Here is a 20,661-nt window from a genome sequence, read left to right on the forward strand (position 1 = left end):
AATAAAGGCCGACGCAATAGTGCATTGGCTTTGAAAGCCAGTACTCAAAAAGATAGTCCTTAGACCAGTATTTTCCGGAAATATTTATTGCATGAGCCGGTTAACTGGCTTCATGGAGTTCATAGGGTGACCTCACTGCCCGATTTATCATGCCGAGCTTAGTAAAGACAGTAAATAGTACGCAAATGCGATGCAAATAATTTTGCGATTGTTTTAAACCATATTGAATTCCACACCTGAAAAGTTATTTTCATATAGATCACACAAGGAAGACTTGCGTTACAGCGTATTGTTGCGGACTGAATCACAAAAGTACGGAAAATTGCGCGATTTCTGAGAAAAAAATAGTTATAGTTTACGTTGACATCGTAGTGTTAGACCAGTGTTGTTGTGCAAAGAACATCGTTACGTTTTTGTGGATTTTTTTTTCATGAATTCGACGAGATGGCATTAGGAAGGAGCGATAATCATGTAAAGAGCACTGCAGTATTGTCCTGTAATGCATCAGCGGTTTAGAGAATCAAAGATTGAAGTTGTGATGCTCCCCCTAAAGGCAAACAGTTATTTCAAGCTGTTATGCAAGAAAACGCGAGAAAATGGCAAGCTCCTGGTAGATGAGCCCAGAAACCGGTCCGGAAACGTTCCTAAAAGCACAAAGAGCAGTGTCTGAGGTTCTTGACCGACAACGCTTTAACACAGCAGTATCTTGTGCAATTGCGGCTTTTACAAAGCGTAAGCTAAAGACAGTCATCTTCAAAGCGGGTGGAAGACCGATCTAGAACAGTTTAAAGACTTCAAAGCAGATCATTTTCTGAACACACTATTGTATATTGGCCAAATACGTTACAAGTCTTTCTCATGCTCTCTTGTCAAAATCTTGACAAAAGAATCCACCAACACGTGGAGTCTCTTCGCAAAACAACATTCCAAATGAGACTCTTTTTTCTGAGAAATCACGTGATTTTGCATACTTTTGTGAATCAGTTGCCAAATTTGGAGAAGGTGTAACTCAGGCCTTTCTTGCGTGATCCATATGAAAATAAGTTTCCATGTGCAGAATTTAGCAAATAATTCAATTTAGGACAATCAAAAAATTATTTGTGTCACTTTATTTGTTTTATTTGTTATAAAACGTCGATCCAGAACAGTTTTGTCCAGCGTACTGTGTGAGGTTTCATAAGAATCCATTGCAAACTCATGACGATATTGGACCTCGTAAACATTTCTTCGTAAAAATTGGCTAGTTTGTGCCCAAGATTTTGTGTGAGTTTGCAACGGATTCTTATGAAACTCTCTATAATTACTAAGTTTGGCATGTTTTTTTTTTTTTTGCATTTTATTCTTTTTATTTGAAGGTTGTACAAGGATTATAAGCAAAAAAGTTACTATAATGCTAATTTTACAATTTTACATAAAAGAAGGGAAAAAAAAAATGAAAAGGACGAAAAAAGGAAGCAGAGAGGCCAATTAAATAGATCTCTACATACACTATCACTATCACTATTTGAAGATGATATGAAAAATACGAAAAATTGTTGACATTCAGAAACATCGTCAAAACCCATGTTGTAATATCTGGTTATTTGGGGTACATGATGAAATTGTTTTCGGGGTTTTTGGACTGGTCCTGATAAACACGTTGCATATTACCTTGACTACCACTGATCAAAACAAGTACAGTACACCTTTCATTTCTAAAGGAACAGTGCATGTTTGTGAGCGAAATATGATGCCAGGTTTTCAAGCTCTTCAATGCTGAGCAAGCACATCTTCCAAATGAAAAAAGCACCGCGTGCAAATCCCTAAGGTGAGTATCAAACGTTTACAGCTTTGCTCTAAACTTGTAAAAACTGTAACAAACAACAGTTTATATAGTTCGTATATAAACTTCCTGGGTTCAAACCATTTACTGTGAACAGTTTATATGTTACAGTTAATCTGTAGGTAGATTACTGCAACATCACATCACCAGAAACATTACAGTTCTATTTTGCTACGCATACCATTTCGGCATACAGCATGACAGTTCTCCCTCAGATGCACCACAGCTTTCAAAGATGTGTGGTCGATGGAGGGCAAAAACAGAACACGGCACTATTAACAACCCACCGGGGATGACTGATGCTGTAGCCAAGTGGTCGTTTTATTGCCTACTTTATTTGGCATAAGGCCTCTTTTCCGTCAAGGACTCTTTGCTTGCCAAAGCCACACAAACCATGGGCTATGAGTTGCTATGGGCTTCGGTGTTTCATATCGCCAACGCAGACAATTCAGGTCGCCATTGCAACTGTTCTCCTCTTGTCAGGAAGCTTCCCTAGAAAATTCTAGCGAAATTGTGTCACGCAATTTCATGACAGATATAGTTCCAGGTATTAAAATAATGTTTCGATAGCAGGGAAAAAGGTAAACAGAACCGAAGATAATAGGTATTCAAAGATTGTTGTTAGTGTTTGATCAAAAGACAACAAGACATCATAGCAAAAGTCTGTTTGGCTGAAACACAAAACGGTTTTAAAACCAGCAAATGAGCTGTGGAGCCAAGAGGAGGAAGGAGCATTCCCAGAAATATGCATCATCTAATTATAATCTTATTGTGATTACGAAGATTGATCCCATCAATCTTTGCACAAGTGTACACCAGAGAAAACTGCTCTGGATCGACGTCTTAAGACAATCTAAGTGACGCATTCACATATGGATCATTATCATCAAGGCCGAGGACTTGCATCACTGCGTATCAAAATTTGGTAACTGAATCATAAAAATGTGCAAAATCAGGTGGTTTCCCAGTCAAAAGAGTCGCATTCGTTATATGCATGTGGATTTTTTTGTGAACAACTTAACAAGAAAGCATGAGAAAGACTTGACAACTAATGCGGCCATTGAAATGCGATACTGCCTTCAGATATTCACCTTCTTTAAACTGTCCTTGCCACTAGTTCGATCTTCCAACTATTTTGAAGATGCCAAACTGTAGCTCGTGTTTCGCACAAGCCACAAAATACTGTTGTGATTAATAAACTTCAGAGACTGCTCTTTGTGTTTCTCGAAAGGCTGCCGTACCTGATTCTGGGCTCATGTACCAGAAACTTGCCATTGTGTAACATTTTCTTTCATGACAGCTTGAAATAACTCTGTTACATGGGTTTGCCGTCTGGCCTTTCGCTGAAAGTATCACAATCTTTGATTCTCTACACCGTTGAACTATCACAGAATTATAGTGCTGTTTAGATGAATTACTGCGCCTTCCGCATGCTTTCTCGTCGAATTCATTCCAAAAAATCCGCAAACAAGTAGCGATGTTCTTCGCACAACAACAGAACTCGAACACTTCGATGTAAATGAAGAACGGGATTCTTATTTTTTTCTCAGAAATCACGTGATTTTCCGTGTTTTTTGTTTCGTTTCCTCAGAAACGAAACGGTATTGTTTTCAGTTCAGGGGTGAACTATTTACATAGTGATTTGTCATATCCAATTAGAGTAAAGTGCCCAATTGTTCATGTAAATACTGTGGAAATTCGGTCACCGCAACAAAATGTGGCGTTCCGAACATTTCAATTGCTGCTTTATTCGAACACGGGGAATTACGACTGAAACTCTCGTTTTTCGTCATGAAAATACACAACAAAACTACACACTGGCCTTCTATTCGGATAGTAACAGTGAAAAAGGAAGTTTATTTTGGAGGTAGAGGGACCGCCACACCACGCGATTTGTCCACTAATGCGATGATGAAAGCAGTTCGTTTTGGTTAGTTCAACGAAGAAATGGTACTGTTTTCCGTTTCAGAGTGATTTATTGCCATAGTGAGTATGAATGTAATCAGCTAGTAACGCTTGTAATTCACAAGGTAAACATGTTCAACAAAAATAACTTGTTGAAACTAAATTTAATGTCATATCACGGAAACAAAAGGAACTTAAAATGACATACTGCGATTCATACAGGTAGAAATAATTGGCCCCTTAAATGGTTCTAAGTCAGACTGAAACGATGTATTTTAGATGGCCGTCGAGAAAAACCGTGACATGGAACATTGCGGAACTAGAGAAACAAAAATATTTATTTCCGTGCTTGTTTAAAATGTGATAAAGATCACAACTACGGCAACATAATTTTGGCCAATCAGAACACTTGTCAGGAAAACAATCCCGCCCCTTCTCTGTGGCTGTTTACGGGAAAAGAACATGCACACGCACTTGGATTGAGCGGCACTACTACACACAGATACGAGATATTGTGAAAGGTAAGTAATTCATGATATTGTATTTAATTAACGTTGGTATATTGCAAAATAGATACAATATGGCTTTCTTATAAGGTTTAATTGGTATCGTAGGTGTCGACATTTTCCGCCGCAACTCGAGTAATTTTAGTTACAGCTCATACATGTACGCGGTGATGAAAATTTGTATTTGACGTACCGCGGCATCTCAGGAGCTGCCTTCCATGAAAAAAACAATATGCCATTGTATTTAAGCTTCATAATATTCAAGCAAAACTGGAGGAATAATTACATAACTGACGTCCTCACACGTAAGACTTCCTTTTTGAAAAGAGAATATAGTGCGTTACTGACAACAAAACGTCAAGTGCCGCACCATTCGAATCAAGCGCTAACACAGAGATGGAAAAATTAAGCGTCAAATGCTTTTGTCCCGCAGCTTTATTTAGCGTCACATAAAATACTTTGCTTTGAATTTATTTGTCAGAAAATAGGGTGCCGCCTTCGAATTCCGAAGCATATGAAAATTTATATTTTGACGTGCCGCAGCATTTCAGAAGCTGCTTTCCATGAAGAAAATCGATACCCTTTGTATGTCAGCCTCATAATATTCAAGCAAAAGTGGAGGAATAATTCAATACGCAACTGTCGTCACATGTACGACTTCCTTTTTGAAAAGAAAAATATGCTGCGTCACTGACAACAAAACGTAAAGTGCGGCATCCATTCGAATCAAGCGCTGAGTAACAGTGAAATGGTAAAAGTAAGCGTCAAATACTGCGTAAAATACCGTTTTCAAAAAAGTTGTCATTCATTTCACGCATCTGAAACTTGAAGACCAACTCCCGTTGTGTAAGTCAAACGTGGACAACTGTACCCTCAACACGCAAAGCAGAGTGCGCATGGGGAGAAGGGGGGGGGGGGGGGGGATTACTCCCGAAAAAAAAAATGGGCGGGGTGTGCGGTCCGCTTTCCAAAACACTGACCAAAATCACCAAAATTGATTCCCTATTTCTGTCCAAAATTTGCAAAAAATCCATACCCTTTAAGGCTGCACATACCTATATAGCCGATATAAGGGAGTACCCCCTCCCCTGAGGCAAAGTGAAAGGGAAGTATGTGTTTACTGTAATAACCGATACTTGTCTGGACAACTGAAATTAATGAGCCCTTTCTCTTTTACAATAGGTTCAGTACATTTACAATAAGAGATTCTAAAGGTAAGAGATTCTTTTTCTTTGTACTAAGTTTTTGTTGTGATTACAATGGAAAACACCAGAGGGCATTTATTCGAACAACCTATGAATCGGTTAAGAATTGCAGCACTTGCTGATTTTGAGACACTAGTAGTTACTGCAGCACTTGAAGAACAGATATATCACAGTTAACCATTACCTGACACATCACTGAATAGCCAATTCCTTTCGTACTCCATCAATATTGTGGCACTTACTATATTCCCACATGATGCACCACAAAATCTTTGTCCTGTCAATATTGGAGGTGATGGCAACTGTTTGTTCAGATCATTTAGTCTGGCTCTATTTGGAACTGAATCTTATCACTTGGAGATGAGGGCTAGAGCCATTGTAGAACTCATTATGTCACTCTTATCATTATTTGAGTGTCCATGAAATGTTTCATACTAATGGTAACCGACTGCTTTTTTGGTTGAGCCACTATTCAAGTACTGCAGATACATCATTTCTTGATATGAGTGATATACAAAATATATTTGAAGTGCTTAAAGCTGTTATTGTAGAATCGCTGGCTCCAAACTCTTGAGTAGGTATGTGGCACCTTGCTGCACTAGCATCAGTATCACAAAAAACAGTAATGAGCATTTACCCAGCAGAACGAGTAGGAATTGCCACAACAAGCATGGTGCGAACAGTACTGAATAGATTGGTATATCCTAGAATTGCTGGCCTTTCTGCAAACACTGACTTTATACCAATTATGTGGACATCAAGTGTTCTACCTAGCACAGTATTATGGAGACCAAATCACTTTGTTCTTTGTGTAGTATTAGACCACAAACTCAACCAGGACAAATATCAGTTCAGAAACCGCATGTTAATATTACACTTCCAAAAATTGTCGCCCCTACAACAACAGAAGAAACATCATCAACAGTGGTGAACAGAGACCAAAATATGACTAAATACAAAAAGAGGAAATTAAAAGAAACTCCAGGGCAAAGAGACCTCAGACTTGCAAAAAGGAGAAGACTGTATGCATTAAAAAAGCAGAAGATATCTAATCAAAAGCATGAACAATCAGTAAAACATATTAAACAAGGCAACACTGAAACTACACAGAAACAGGAAGTAAATCATGAAAATGCCAGTTATATCTACGAAGACAGAACTAAATTTATTGAATATATCAGCCAGTACCCTAAAAATCATTATCACTATTGCAAAAGGAAACTATTTCCCAGTGAAGAAAAGGAACATCTGTCAAAGTCTGGGAAGAACACCATTTTATGTGGTAAATGCCAATCTTCATTATCAAAGAATGAAGTTCCTTAACCCTTACATACCAAAATAAATTTGATCCAGGTCAAATACCAATAGAGTTATCCAATTTGAATATGATGGAGAAACGATTTATATCACAAATTAACTTGTATGTGACAATTGCAACATTACCAGATGGTCAACTAGGAAAAAAAGGTCAGGCTATACACTTTCCTATTGATGTACCAAAACAGTGGAAGAATTTACCCATTCCTGCTACCAAATCAGATGTAATTCTGGTAAAAAATAATTCCAAAACTGCTACATATCCAGTATCCTATTCAAAAGTGTATGAAGCATTACAGTGGTTACAGAAACATAATCATCTTTACAAAGATGTATTTGTTGATTACAAGCACAAATCCGTAGAAACAACCAGACAGCCTATCCCAGAACTGATCTTAGAAAGCAGTACTACTCAACATTAAAAGATTGTCCCTAACATTAGTAAGCCTAGTATGTTGAATGACAAACAACAAGACACAACCACAAATTCTCATCCAGTTATTTTATACTCTTCCTTCACCAAATGACAAACCAGTTGACATGTTAGGCTTGTCACTAGATCTAGAGACTCCACTTGAAGAATTAGCATTTCCTTGGCTTTTCCCATTTGGTGTAAATGGCTAATTCACATCACAGAGGGAGAAAAAAAATAACAGACCTAGCATATTTCCAGTCAAGACTCATGAATCATGATGCACAATTTTCTGCTGATATCCCATACCTGTTTTTTGCTAACTCTATATATGAAGCAAGGAAGTTAAGCAGTTGCATATCAATTGGTCTAAGAATGAAAACAATCTGTTAGAGTGACAAGCAACACAAACTTCAGGCCAAAGATTTAAGAGGAAAAATTAATGTGGATATAATTGAAGACTCATATGTATTCATGCACAATATTAGAGGTTAACTCCTGCATTAATTGGAGAAATGAACTTTTGAATTTACTAGCAATAGTTGGAATAGTGGGACAACCAACATGGTTTATCACATTATCAGCTGCTGACCTACAAAGGGAAGAGCTATATACTATGCTTTAGCAAAAAAAAAAAAAAACTATACTGATCTTGGCTTAGATGAAAAGTGGAAGCTAATGAGAGAAAATCCTCTGCTTGTTGCAAAATACTTCAACCGCAGAAAACAAGCATTTCTGAACTACTTACTACACGGAAAATCAAAACCACTCGGTGATACCATTGACTACTTTTTGTGCAGTGAATTTCAGCTAAGAGGTAGTCCCCACATTCACATGTTTTTGTGGGTAAAGGACAGCCCAGACCTACAAACAAAAGAAGGATGCCTTCTTGCACCAGATTTTATCGACAAGTATGTATCAACAACAATACCTGATGAGTCTGATCTTGATCTTAGAACACTGGTTGAAACTCTACAAACACACCATCATACAAAGACGTGCCTAAAAAAGTACAACAGATGTAGATTTGACTTTCCTAAGCCACCAACAGCAGTGACAAGAATTAAAACAAATGCAGATAAGGTAACCCATCAAGGTTTTATGTTACAAAATGTACACCATCAGATTGTATGATAAATGCATACAACCCTGACATATTGAAAATCTGGAGAGCTAATACGAACATACAGCTAATCCAAGGTGTTTATGGTGTTGCTATGTACATTTGTACCTACATTTGCAAATCTGAACCACAAGGATTAAAACTTGCAATCACAAAAGCACTTGATGCACTTCCAGAAAACTCCTTACAGAGGAAGTATCTCCATACTATAGGTTCAGTAGTACTATCTCATCATGAAATATCAGCTCAAGAAGTGCTTATCGAATGATTAACTTACCACTTGTGGAATCATCAGTGAGAACAATATACTTAAACTGCAGAAAACCAGACAAGAGACACAAATTTTAAAATCAAATGCAGAGAGACAACAGCTAGATGATGATATAGTGAAGATATTTTTCAAACTGGATTACCTGATTACCACTCAATTCGACCAAAAGGAAATAAATGGGACAAAACGAGCCTTGCAACATTTGTTTCATGGTACAAACTATGCAGTTCAAATCAACATTCAAATCATAGGCAACCATGTTATGAGCTCCTATACTCAACAAAAAGAGTAATACAGCATAAGAGATCTGCTTGTCTAAGAATGCCAAAGCTATCTCTGCATACAGATACTGATCAATATTTTTACTCAAAACTGTATGCATTCCTGCCATTTGGTAATGATCAACAGGAATTTGTTTATCCATACACCAATGCTATGATGCCTTCATAGCAAAACGCAGTCAATTTGATGCCAGTGCATGTTCAGAAGCAAACATTCACGATGAGTTAATCAAAGCAGCACACATCATTAAGATCCATGGAATCAGGTGAAATAGATATTGCACCCTCCCTAACACCAAATACAACACACATGGAAGAAAACATTGAGAACACTGAGAACCAAGCACGAAAAGATTATGATTTCTTGCAACCCACTCAGAATGAAGTAGAACATTCCTACATCGATCAGAAGAATCAACCAACCACTCAACAGAATCTTACTGTTCACTAAAAGAGGACTTGGCAAACCTACATGTATCCATCTTTACAATGACAGACTGTGAATATCTAACTGCCATTGCAACATTGACACAAGAACAAAACCAAATATTACAGGTTATCAACAACCACATCACATCAACTAAAAGTCCAACTAAGTCAGCTGAAAAGGTTCCCACAAAACCTCTCTATCTCTTCATTAGTGGAGGAGCTGGCACAGGGAAATCATACCTCATAAAAATAATTAAAGAACTTATAATCAGAGAAACTAGAACAAATTCAGTAATGCTCACATCACCAACAGGTTGTGCTGCATATGGAATTGGAGGAAAAACACTTCACGGTGCTTTTAACCTACCAGTTCAGCATCCCAAATCTAAGCTCATGAACAACTATTTACCACGTAGTAATGCCAAGCGAGACCATCTTCAGACTGTTTATTTAGATCTACAGTATTTGATAATAGATGAAATCAGTATGGTATCAGATCACATCTTCCACTGTATACATGACAGACTACAAGAAATCAAATGTGTACAGCAGTCTGGAATATTTGGAAATTGTTCACTTATTACCTTTGGTGACCTTTACCAACTTCAACCAGTGGCTGCACACTATGTATTTGACCAAACAAATTTCAGTGGAATATCAAATCTATGGATAAAAAACATTGCTCCATTCTTTTTAACAGCAAATGTCAGACAACTAGAGGATCCCAATTATGCTGCACTGCTAAACCGAGTAAGAACTGGAGAACAAACAGTCTAGGACATTACCATACTATCTCAAAGAATATCAGTGGGCTGCAGTAAATCTCCATTCATCAATGCATTAAGATTATATCCAACATGAAAGCAGTGCAGACAGTACAACAACACCAAATTAAATGAACTTGCAGCTTCAAACTCCTCAGAAGTAACCATTATTGAAGCAATAGACTCTACCACTAACAATGATATGGTACCAAAAAACCTTGTACCAACTGATGATTCAGTATGTGGAGGTCTACCACATACACTTTCACTTGTCCCTGGTACAAGGGTTATGCTCCTCAGAAACATAATGACCACAGAGGGTCTTGTCAATGGAGCTCAGGGAACAATTGAGACCATTGTTTGGTCCGAAAGCAAGAAAATGCCCTCTGGTGTTTACATCAAATTTGATAATCCAAACGTGGCAAAAGTTCTTCAAACTTCCGATGTCAATTCAGTGTTGTTAAAACCATTTACCACAAAATTTTTTGGTAAAGAAGGTACAGAAATACAAAGAACTCAACTACCTCTTCTACCCTCATGGGCTATAGCTATTCATAAAAGTCAAGGAATGACGGTATCCCACATCATCATTGATTTGGGACATAAATGCACCAAGCCAGGTCAAGCTTATATTGCATTAAGTCGTGTTAAGTCACTGACAGGTCTTGCATTAATAGACTTCACTGAAAAAGCAATCAGAACTTCAAAGAAAGTAATAAGTGAAATGGAACGCCTTAAAAACCTACTGTGATGAATTACATTAGTTTTATTTCATCACTATCATCACCATAGACAGTCTTCCCAAACCATGTCAAATACATTATTTATATACATACAGCTGCTTCAAAAAGATCAAGTATAAAAGTGTACAAAACAATAATGATAAGAACCATAGCTAGTAGTAATTTACCACTCCCTGAGGGAACCTAACTCTATTTCAGAACAAATAAAGAAAGGAAAAAAAATAGTAACGTAAACCTGTGACTTCTGCATTCTTTGCACTAAAGCGTCGCAAACTTTCATCAACTAAAAGTTATTTAACTGCCACCAGTCATCATACTTTTTCATATTGCTACATATCATTTTGAAACACTTATGTTGCACAGTCATTGTCAACTCAGCTATATGAAGTATTTCATATTGAAAAGGATATAAGACTAACCTTACAGATTAATAATTAACTAATTTTCTTTTACATTTCATTTTGAAGATGACAACTTTCCAAGAATTATCTGCTTTTTTGACTAAAAAAGAGGGAACACAAACCAAAGACAAACCAATCTTTCAAGATACAACTGAAACATCAAAATATGTTGCCACTGTCAACACTCCTGTCAGACAACACGTGCATGATGGAATGCACTATTTACAGTGAAATATTGGCAAAACAGTACTTTTCATAACAAAACTGCCTGATGATTTCTAACTACATTATATCAGAGAGAGATGGAAAAGCAACACTCATCGTAAATAACAAGTCTGTTGTCTTCATCATTCCAAACTTTGCCATTAAAGAAGATATTCTCCAACAAGCCGTTCTACAACAAGAAGAACTTCCAGTAACTTCATTTGCAGAGGTATCCCTTCTTCCTAAGAAAAGAAGAATATCAATTGAAGGAAAACAAAGGTGATTTAATGCAATTGAGGTACTAAGTAAAAACCTCACCTATATATATTGACACTAATTTATCACTGTGCTACCAATACCCTCATTATTCTCCTATACTTCTGACTTTTTAACATATTGCTAAACAAGAGCTGGACAAAAGAGACCACTCTAACTTCAATGCACACCAAAAAACATGAATTCCACTTTGGCCTTGGGACAAGTACATGTAGCTCTCAAATTTGCTTGCCCTGGGTGGCTCTTAGTTTACACTTTCAATGATTTACTTAATGTAGACAACTTCCCCAATTCCTTGCCCAGCAGCCAACTGAGAATGAAAAGTTACTCACCCAGCAGGAAAATCTACTTGTCTCAGACAACTGCACAACGCTTTTTTCAAGCCCTGTAACTTATACCCTCAGCCACCCATATTTTCTGCATTTTTACTTTATTGCAAGCAACATAACCTAGGGTATCTCAGTATAACTTAGTCACGAATGCATTTGACCACCCTCCCTTTTCACACACTCTACAAATTAAAATAACTATGTCTCTGTGCAACAATTTGGAAATAAGTGTTAATTGCTAAATAACATTGCAAACTACAACCAAACTGATTCAAAATACCATCAAGTAAATAATACCATTACACATGCTCTGTTAATAATATATGAAATAACTCAATATTTACAGTAACTAATTCTCACCTTCATCTTTAGGTAGAGCCACCTTGCAAGGTGAAAAACAACACCTTAACACTCAAAAAAATCCATGTGAGGGACACAACGGGAAAAATGCAAGTCTCCCTGTGGATAGAAAAGGCATGCAGACCTTCCAGTATCAAAAGGAGACACTATAATCCTTTCATCTGTACAGACTAAACCTTCAAGAGTAAGACTGTTCTTTCATCAACAACAGAAACAACAATCAAGGTATCTTAATGACTTAATTTACTGCATCACAAACTTACAAATCGTTTCTTACACAAACTTATTGCCACACTTTTCATCATTGAAAAGAGGATATTTATACATACCATTTTAATTAATAGAACTCAACAACTGCTGATCTCCATATTGTACAAAGATGAAGAAGAATTCTCGAGTGGAACAATTGTTGGTATTCAAAACATCATAATATATGACAGCTGCCCCAATCCAAAATGCAGAAACAAGAAATTGGATCCTTCAAGCAAGTGTCCCTGTTGTCAACAATCCTTCAAACCAGATGAAATCAAACATGGATATGTTTGTAACTTGTGTCTTTTAAAGCCAGATGGCACTCCCCAGACAATGACAACTTTGATCACAAAAGTTCTCCTGACCCTTTTTAATTGTGACAAATACCACTACAGCTCTCAGCAATTTACAGCAGCAGTGTTGAAGAAACTTCCCCTCCAGCTGCAGTATAAGACCAACAATGACATCACAAATGAGATAAGTGAACAACAGCCATTAACTGTTGGATCAAAACAGAGACAAATTTATATTGTTTGGCAGTTAATATATGCAAATTATGTCTCATGCACATAATATTTCAAAGTGCATTTCACAAAACAAAACAAAAAATAAGGTTTTTGCAGACATCCATATTTTTTTGCCACTTGTCAACAATTCCTGCGATAATTCTCTCCTAAATCACTTTTGCAAGTTTTGCAAAAATACACTGGAAAGACTGTACAATCAACTGAAATTTAGAACTTAGATGTTATGTTAACGAGTTCAACACAGAACTCGTGCTTATGATAGCCTGCAGAGCAGACGAGATTTTTTCGAGCGAGCGCTCACATCGTAAAAGGTTTAGCCGCCATCTTGAATTTTTCATGCAGTGGAAGACTGGGGAGAGAAAGAAAGTTTTACCAAGGGGGTGAATGATAGGCAAGACGAAGGATAGGGGAGGGGGTGGGGCGAAGAAAATCTCGGCGTCTTCTCATTTTCCCCCTCCCCCTTCCCCCACCGTCTAACATGGCGGTCTAACATGGCGGTCGCAAGGTTGTAACGCTAACTCGCCCCAATAAGACGCCTGCACTGCAGGCTATGCTTATTTTTTTATTTTTTTTTTTATTAATTATCTATTTTTTACAGCACGCATACTTACATTATTAATTACAAAAAACTACGTATAAAACTACAACAATACAGCTACTTACGCTAATTACAACTTGCTCTAATTACAATGCTTGACGGAACAACAATATTATTTAAACCGCTTACGTTACACTACTTTTTAATCGCGGACAATTACTACAAACTTTTACTACGGTTACTAGAACTAGTGAAAAACTGCAAAAAAAAAAAAAAAAAAAAAAAAAAAATGACAAAAAAGCGACAATTTACAGTATATTTAGCTATATTTACAGTTTAACTTGCACCTTTGCTCTGCTAGTTTCTATTTCTATTTTGTTTTTAAGGATAGCCAAGAAAGCGTCTAAGAAATAATCTTCCTCATTTTTTGAAGCGGTGTAAATATAATATTTTGCAATTATTGTACGGAGGTTTAAACCGAGACACAGAGGCACGGTGTCTGTGATGCCGTAAAGTATTTGTGCTTCAGAGAGCGTGATTACAGTATTGTTTTTTCTGTACCACCAATCAGTAAACTCTGTCCAAAACAGCTGGACGTTGGGGCAGGTTACGAAGAGATGTGTAATTGTTTGCTTTTCAGCACATAAATGACAGCGGTCGTGCTCTTTAATACCGAATTTATGTAATGCAGCATTGGTGGGTAAAATATGGTGTACAATATGGCTATGCTTGTGATTTCTTTCCTACATATTTTAACCACAGAAACATGTGGACCATGACCCCAATTTATTCAAATCATTTGCATTTGTACTGCCTTAGGCTTGACTATACAAAAACTACATACAACACCACCACAAACAAAACAGAACCTTTCTTGAAAACCATAACTCATAATATACAACTTAGACATATTTGGAATTTAAGAACCTGTTAATTGTAAACAGTGGTATATTGTCACTGTTGTGTTACTGTGTTGCAAACTATTCTTAACGTTTATTTTATCTTAAATAGATAAAGAAAAAAAGCTACACTTAAAACCATGAGACTGAAATTGTTGCATAAACCCTAAAATGTAGTTATAGTTATACAGCTTAATTACAATCTCTCATTGTGTTCTTAGTTCACCTATTCACTACCACTTGTGAATACAAAGTGACCTGTTATTGTTGTATGAAAAAATACGTGAAAAAAAATATTTACAATACATCACCACCTTGTGAAACTTTAAATTATTAACTATATTTTACAAGCAAATGAGTTTACCATAAAACCTTAAAGGATGTTGATGTTTTAATAAAAAAATATAATTTGCAGATCATTGCATCTAACTTTATGCTTCAAAAAACCTCGAACTCAGTGAAAATAAACCTGACAACAAACTGGACTACAACACGACTACAGTGGAACCCCGTTAATACGACCACCTTCGGGCCAAGGAAAATTGGTCGTATGAACGGGGTGGTCGTGGTAAAGGGGTTCTTTAAATAAGAAAATGACTGACTGAGCTTTTTTTCGGGTCAGAATAAAGTGACCGTAATAACGGGGTAGTCGTGAGGCGGGGTTCCACTGTACCATCAATTTTCAATACCATACTTACCAGTACAGAAATGCCTATCTATCAAATTCCATAACACCAGGCTTTGCTTTTCAATTACCCTGCGTATCACACCCTTCTTTTCCATTTTCCTTGCTGACAGATCCAACAAACTCGATTTCCGCCGCTGTCGCCTGTCCCATCCACACTTTAGTTTAGTTCGTGGAGGGAAGACCGCGGGCCCCTTTCCCGAACAGCGGCTAATAATCGTGCCCAGTCCGTATCCAGCACACGGGCAAACGAACGCGAAAACAGCAGCCAAAACATCGTCGCACTGAAGAGGGACATGTATGGGTGGACTTCTTATTTTTTAGCACTTAGTTGTAGTTTCGTACCCTTCGCGTCCTTCTGCAAATAGACACTAGTTTTACAGCCTACTGTCCATGTCCCACACCGCGCGTAAACGAAAAACCAGACTCTGACAAGTAAGCGGATCAATACCTCCCAAACCTCGGGCCTGGACATGCCCACAAATCCCCCACACCCCGATACTTCTCATGGAGAATATATCAAAACCCCGGCCCTCCTCGGACTTCCAATATCTTTCCGGAAACGAAACACTATTTCATTAAGAGATAGCTTAATTGTTGTTGTGATTCAGTTAGCAAATTTGGATACGTTGTAACGCAAATCTTCCTTGCGTGATCCATATGAAAGAATCTTCCGAAGTATGGAATTGATTAAAATAAGACAATCACAAAATTATTTGCGTCGCTTAGCTTGTTTTAATTTTTTGTTGTAAAATGTCGATCCAGACCAGTTTTGTCCAGTGTACTAATTCGAGGCGGTGCAGATTATGCACATGATATGCAAATGATGTCCTTTTTGGAGTACCGTAAATCCTCGAATTAGCGCCCGGGGCGCTTATTTCAACTTTAGGAGAAGACGGGGGCGCTTAATCGAGGGGGGCGCTTATTTAATTTTTCCCAAATCGTGGCCTGACATGATCATTTTTTTAAAATCCATCATCTACGCGTAAACAACAACATAAGCTGTTTATTGACATAAAAAGGTGATCCTAAAGTTTTAATCGCAGCACCGTTAGTACTTAACGTGTTCAACGTGTTCAGTTAACGTGTTCACAAACTAAAACCATGTACAAATCTAATACATGACGAAAACCATGCATCTCTTGTTGTCTCATTACTCTTCCACAAAATGAGGAGGGAGGGGAGGGGGGCGCCTACTTTAAATTTCGGCCGATAGGAGGGGCGCTTATTCGAAGGGGGCGCTTATTTGAGGGGGGCGCTGATTCGAGGATTTACGGTAATTCTGCTGACCAGTAGATAAAGCTCCTGAAATTACTGTATTAGTCAATACTACTGGTTTTCAGTGTCACGCAATTCAAAATAGATCAAAATAAAAATCAAAACCTGTCAATAGATAAAGTCCAGAATCTGGGAAATGAAAGAAGGTAAATATGCAAAGACTCTCGCCAAAATTCTGGTCACAGCAATTTTTCTTATGCGAGATACGCGGAAAAATTTTTTACCCAAATTTATAGAGATTTGTATGGAGACACCATGTCGGTGCCCATCCGTATGGGCACCAACATGGCGGCCGGAAACCAACAGAAACATCTGTCACTGAGTTTTGCTACAAAAGCGTGAATTTATCCCTCGAGGAACTCTAAAACATTAAAATAATACTTTTTCTAAGACATGAACTGTTCAGATAGCCAAGTTCCCCGAAATAAGTCACTTTTTTAGCCATCATGACAGCTCTCTAGGCCGTCATGTAAATCGTGTCTAAAATACTGGTAGCTGGTAGCTGGTAACTGATAACTGGTCACTGGTCACTGGTCACTGGTCACTGGTCACTGGTCACTGGTCACTGGTCACTGGTCACTGGTCACTGGTCACTGGTCACTGGTCACTGGTCACTGGTCACTGGTCACTGGTCACAGGAATTTGGTTGGGTAGGACCAAAACGCATTATTTCCAATCAATTTACAAAAACTTAAATTCCAACAAAAGATAACATAACAATAGAGCCCCACCAACCGTTGACAGTAACTAATATATGTATCTAAAACGACTTACAAGATATTTTGACATTAACCAGACTATGACCCACGACGTTTGACCTTTGGACGTTACTCGTCCGACAAGCAGATATCCTCCAAATGAGAAGACATCTGGTAAAAACGAACCTAAGATAACTAGAAACGATTAAGTAGTTATCATTATATCTTATTGAGGCAAATAAATTATTCCGTATAATAGAATCAGAAGTTGATAAACGTCAACCTGTAATTCTATACTGGTTATAAAAAATTGATTAATCTGAAACGTGATCTATTGATTTTGAAAGAACTTTAACATTAACAGTAACAAACAAGTAAAACTAATCACAATAACGTTTTAACCGAATTGGCTGAACGGAAAACGTCACAAGTCTACCCACTAGCAAAAGTACCATAACGCCTAAAAGAATGGCGACCCCTGTACTCGACACGATCACATGCATCGGTCCAACACACAATTTGCAGGATATTATTCCTAGCATTTGTATGAAAAACCTCATGCGTGTCATGTAAGCAGTAATTTCTAGCGGTGATAACAATGGGGTGACAGGCCGTACACAACTCCTATCCACGTGTAATAGCCGCTTTGAGAGTTTTGCTCGAACTAGTATATCTTTGAGGATCTGCCTCTTTTGTATGCTGCGATAGGGGGATCTTTGAATATTTCGCTAAGCAATAATCTTGTTTTTAGGAGGACATTTCACCAGAGTAGAGCCATTAGAGGTCATAGGTCTGCGTGGTTTCCGCTGTTATCCGCGTGTAATTTGTAGAGTTTGACACCTCTGTTTTTTGCCACGTGCTAGTTTTTTTTGGCTCGTTTGTATTGCAAGATATGTTTTAAGCTCTCTAAATATTAGCTCTGGAGTGAAAAAGTTTGAAATATTCCGTGAGCATGTTGGTTACTTGTATTTTGTATTATTACGCCGGTCCCGGCTGTTTGATTTACTGTTGCAAGTTATGCTGCTTCTTATCACGGGTGTAATATTTATCTTTGTCCCGCTTCGCCAGAGATAGCTGTAGCTTTCCTTGTTGAAAGCTATGAGTCGTTCTTATTTTTCTAGCATCAATTTCATCGAGCTTTTTGTCCTTCCAGTTTGTTCGTTCTGGAACTGCAAATGTAGATGTTCACGAGCAAGTCTGTGGACTGTTTTGCGTGTTGTTTATGATATTGTGTGGTTTTGTTCAGGCAAAAAGCTCTGAGTTTAGGAGTTCTTCCTATGATTGTTCATCCAGCTCCACGTTGTGGTTGTCATTGCTTTTATTTGCGATGTTATTAGGTTTTCTTGAGACTGTTTATAATAGTCCCTCTTTTATTAGGAGGCTCGTAGCCTTGTAGATCAGGCAATACCGCGATTTCGATCCTTCTGGATGTCATTAGTTGCCGATAACAGGGAGTGGTTAAGAGACCAATGCTCGGTAACACTCCGCACCTGGCATATTTTTTTGGTGTTACATACTCGTTCGGCGGATCGAGAATTCTTGATTGTGATTGGTAGTTTTGCCACCAGCGAATGGTGAGCATAAAGTCTTCGATTCTATTGTACACAGCTTGACACTGTGTTTTATATGATGGCTATAATGCTTATTTTCTCCAGCATGTGTGATTTGAATTTAAGGATAAAGCGTAAGATAGTTATGTGTTGTAATTATACGCATATCTGAGGGTCTCCCAGGGGGGTCTTTGTTCCCTTGTTCCCTTCCAAAATTGCCCTATGTTCCCATGTTCCCACTCATTTTCGTTATTTGTTCCCCTTTGTAATTTTTCGAATTTTGTTCCCCTGTTCCCAAAAAGTGGCTAATGTTCCCTTCGATATTTTGCCAATGTTCCCTTGTTCCCCAAAACCCCTGGGAAACCCTCATCTCTCCAAGTTTTGGAGGGTTGTGTAGAATATTTTGCACGCATTTCGTACGTTTATCCTTTGTTTTTTAGTGTAGCTAATGTACACCTTGGACTCACATGCTGTGATTGGATTAAGTTTGTACTCGCACGTGATAGGACGGGGCCTGCCTGGTAAAAATCAACAGTGATATTAATTAAATATAGCAAAATTTACAGTAAAAAAAAAAACGGGTGTGTGGACAAATGATCTTTTTTATAAGTGTACTAAGGTACACTTAGTTTACTGCATCGGTAGTAAAGGAACTTTCACGGTATCAAATCTATCAGACACCAGTGACCAGTGACCAGTGACCAGTGACCAGTGACCAGTGACCAGTGACCAGTGACCAGTGACCAGTCTGACCAGTGACCAGTGACCAGTGACCAGTGACCAGCGACCAATGACCAGTGACCAGTGACCAGTGACCAGTGACCAGTGACCAGTGACCAGTGACCAGTGACCAGCTACCAGTATTTTAGACACGCCGATGTAAATGCCGCGTCACGCAAAAGCTTAGAAATTCAAGCGTAGTGTATCACAAAACTAAGAACCCATTCGCAGCGAAAATTTGTGTGAATATTAATTAGTTTTCAGCTGCTCTTATACATCATTACAGTAAAATCTTAGGAAGATCAATAGTTTTGTAGTTCGAATTTTAGTGACGTCATGTGAAAACCAGCTATTGCAGGCACATGTATCGTTTTACATTTATAGGTCAAGATCTATGGTGGTGGTAAAGGGGGAGGGGGGGGGGGCGTATAGATCACGTTTAACGGAAAATAAAGCAGCCCTTTCACAATTCACGAAAAATACAACATTAGCATTTCACGCTTCACGGAAAATAAAAGAGAACGTTTTGGAAAGTCACGGTTCACGGCGACTATGGAAATCACGATTCACGAGGAAAAAATTAGCCATTTCACATTTCACGGGAAAAAAAAGGGCCGATCACGAGTCACGAAAATACCCTTTACCACCCTCATCTATGTGACTGCGATTGATGCACTAAAAATGGAAACTTGTTTTGTTTGCTTTCTGGGTATAGTTCATTTGACATTTCTATTACAATTCTAATCTTAAATCAACAGTTGACTGTAAATAAGACAGAACGTGGCTTTTGTAATACGCATTGGGAACGGTTTTGATGACAGAGGTGAGGTTGCTGGAAGCTCCTATTGTAAATTTCCGCTCCGAAGTTTAGTAGCGATTGACAAGAGGCAATCCGCTCTACATATCGATCGCACTACTACTGGAGGGTTAAGCTCCTTAAATCAAAGTTAAATTTCGGAAATAAAAGCGAACAGTTTCGTTGAGGTCACAGTAGCATTTGTTGAAAGCCTCGGTCACGATAAGTTTGTTTTGATAACCAAAAAAAGCTGTCAGATTTCTGTCATCAGTTTACCGCGCCAAGTGCGACCTACTTGTCCCTGCGCGGACAAAAACTTGTTCACGGAGACAAATATTCAAAGAAGCCGTCGTCCTGCCTCGGAGCAGGA

At 38.1% G+C, this 20,661-nt stretch overlaps 1 protein-coding gene across 1 annotated transcript; it reads left to right on the forward strand.

The window, feature by feature from the left end:
- The first annotated feature begins 44 nt into the window (after nt 1–44).
- Nucleotides 45–12,301, forward strand: LOC145496416 (uncharacterized). The gene has a single exon (XM_081476062.1). It carries the CDS (start codon nt 9,332–9,334, stop codon nt 10,046–10,048), a length of 717 nt encoding a protein of 238 aa, XP_081332188.1. The 5' UTR covers nt 45–9,331; the 3' UTR covers nt 10,049–12,301.
- Nucleotides 12,302–20,661: the final 8,360 nt, after the last annotated feature.

This window comes from Orbicella franksi, chromosome 9, assembly GCF_964199315.1.
Source record: "Orbicella franksi chromosome 9, jaOrbFran1.1, whole genome shotgun sequence".
NCBI lineage: Eukaryota > Metazoa > Cnidaria > Anthozoa > Scleractinia > Merulinidae > Orbicella > Orbicella franksi.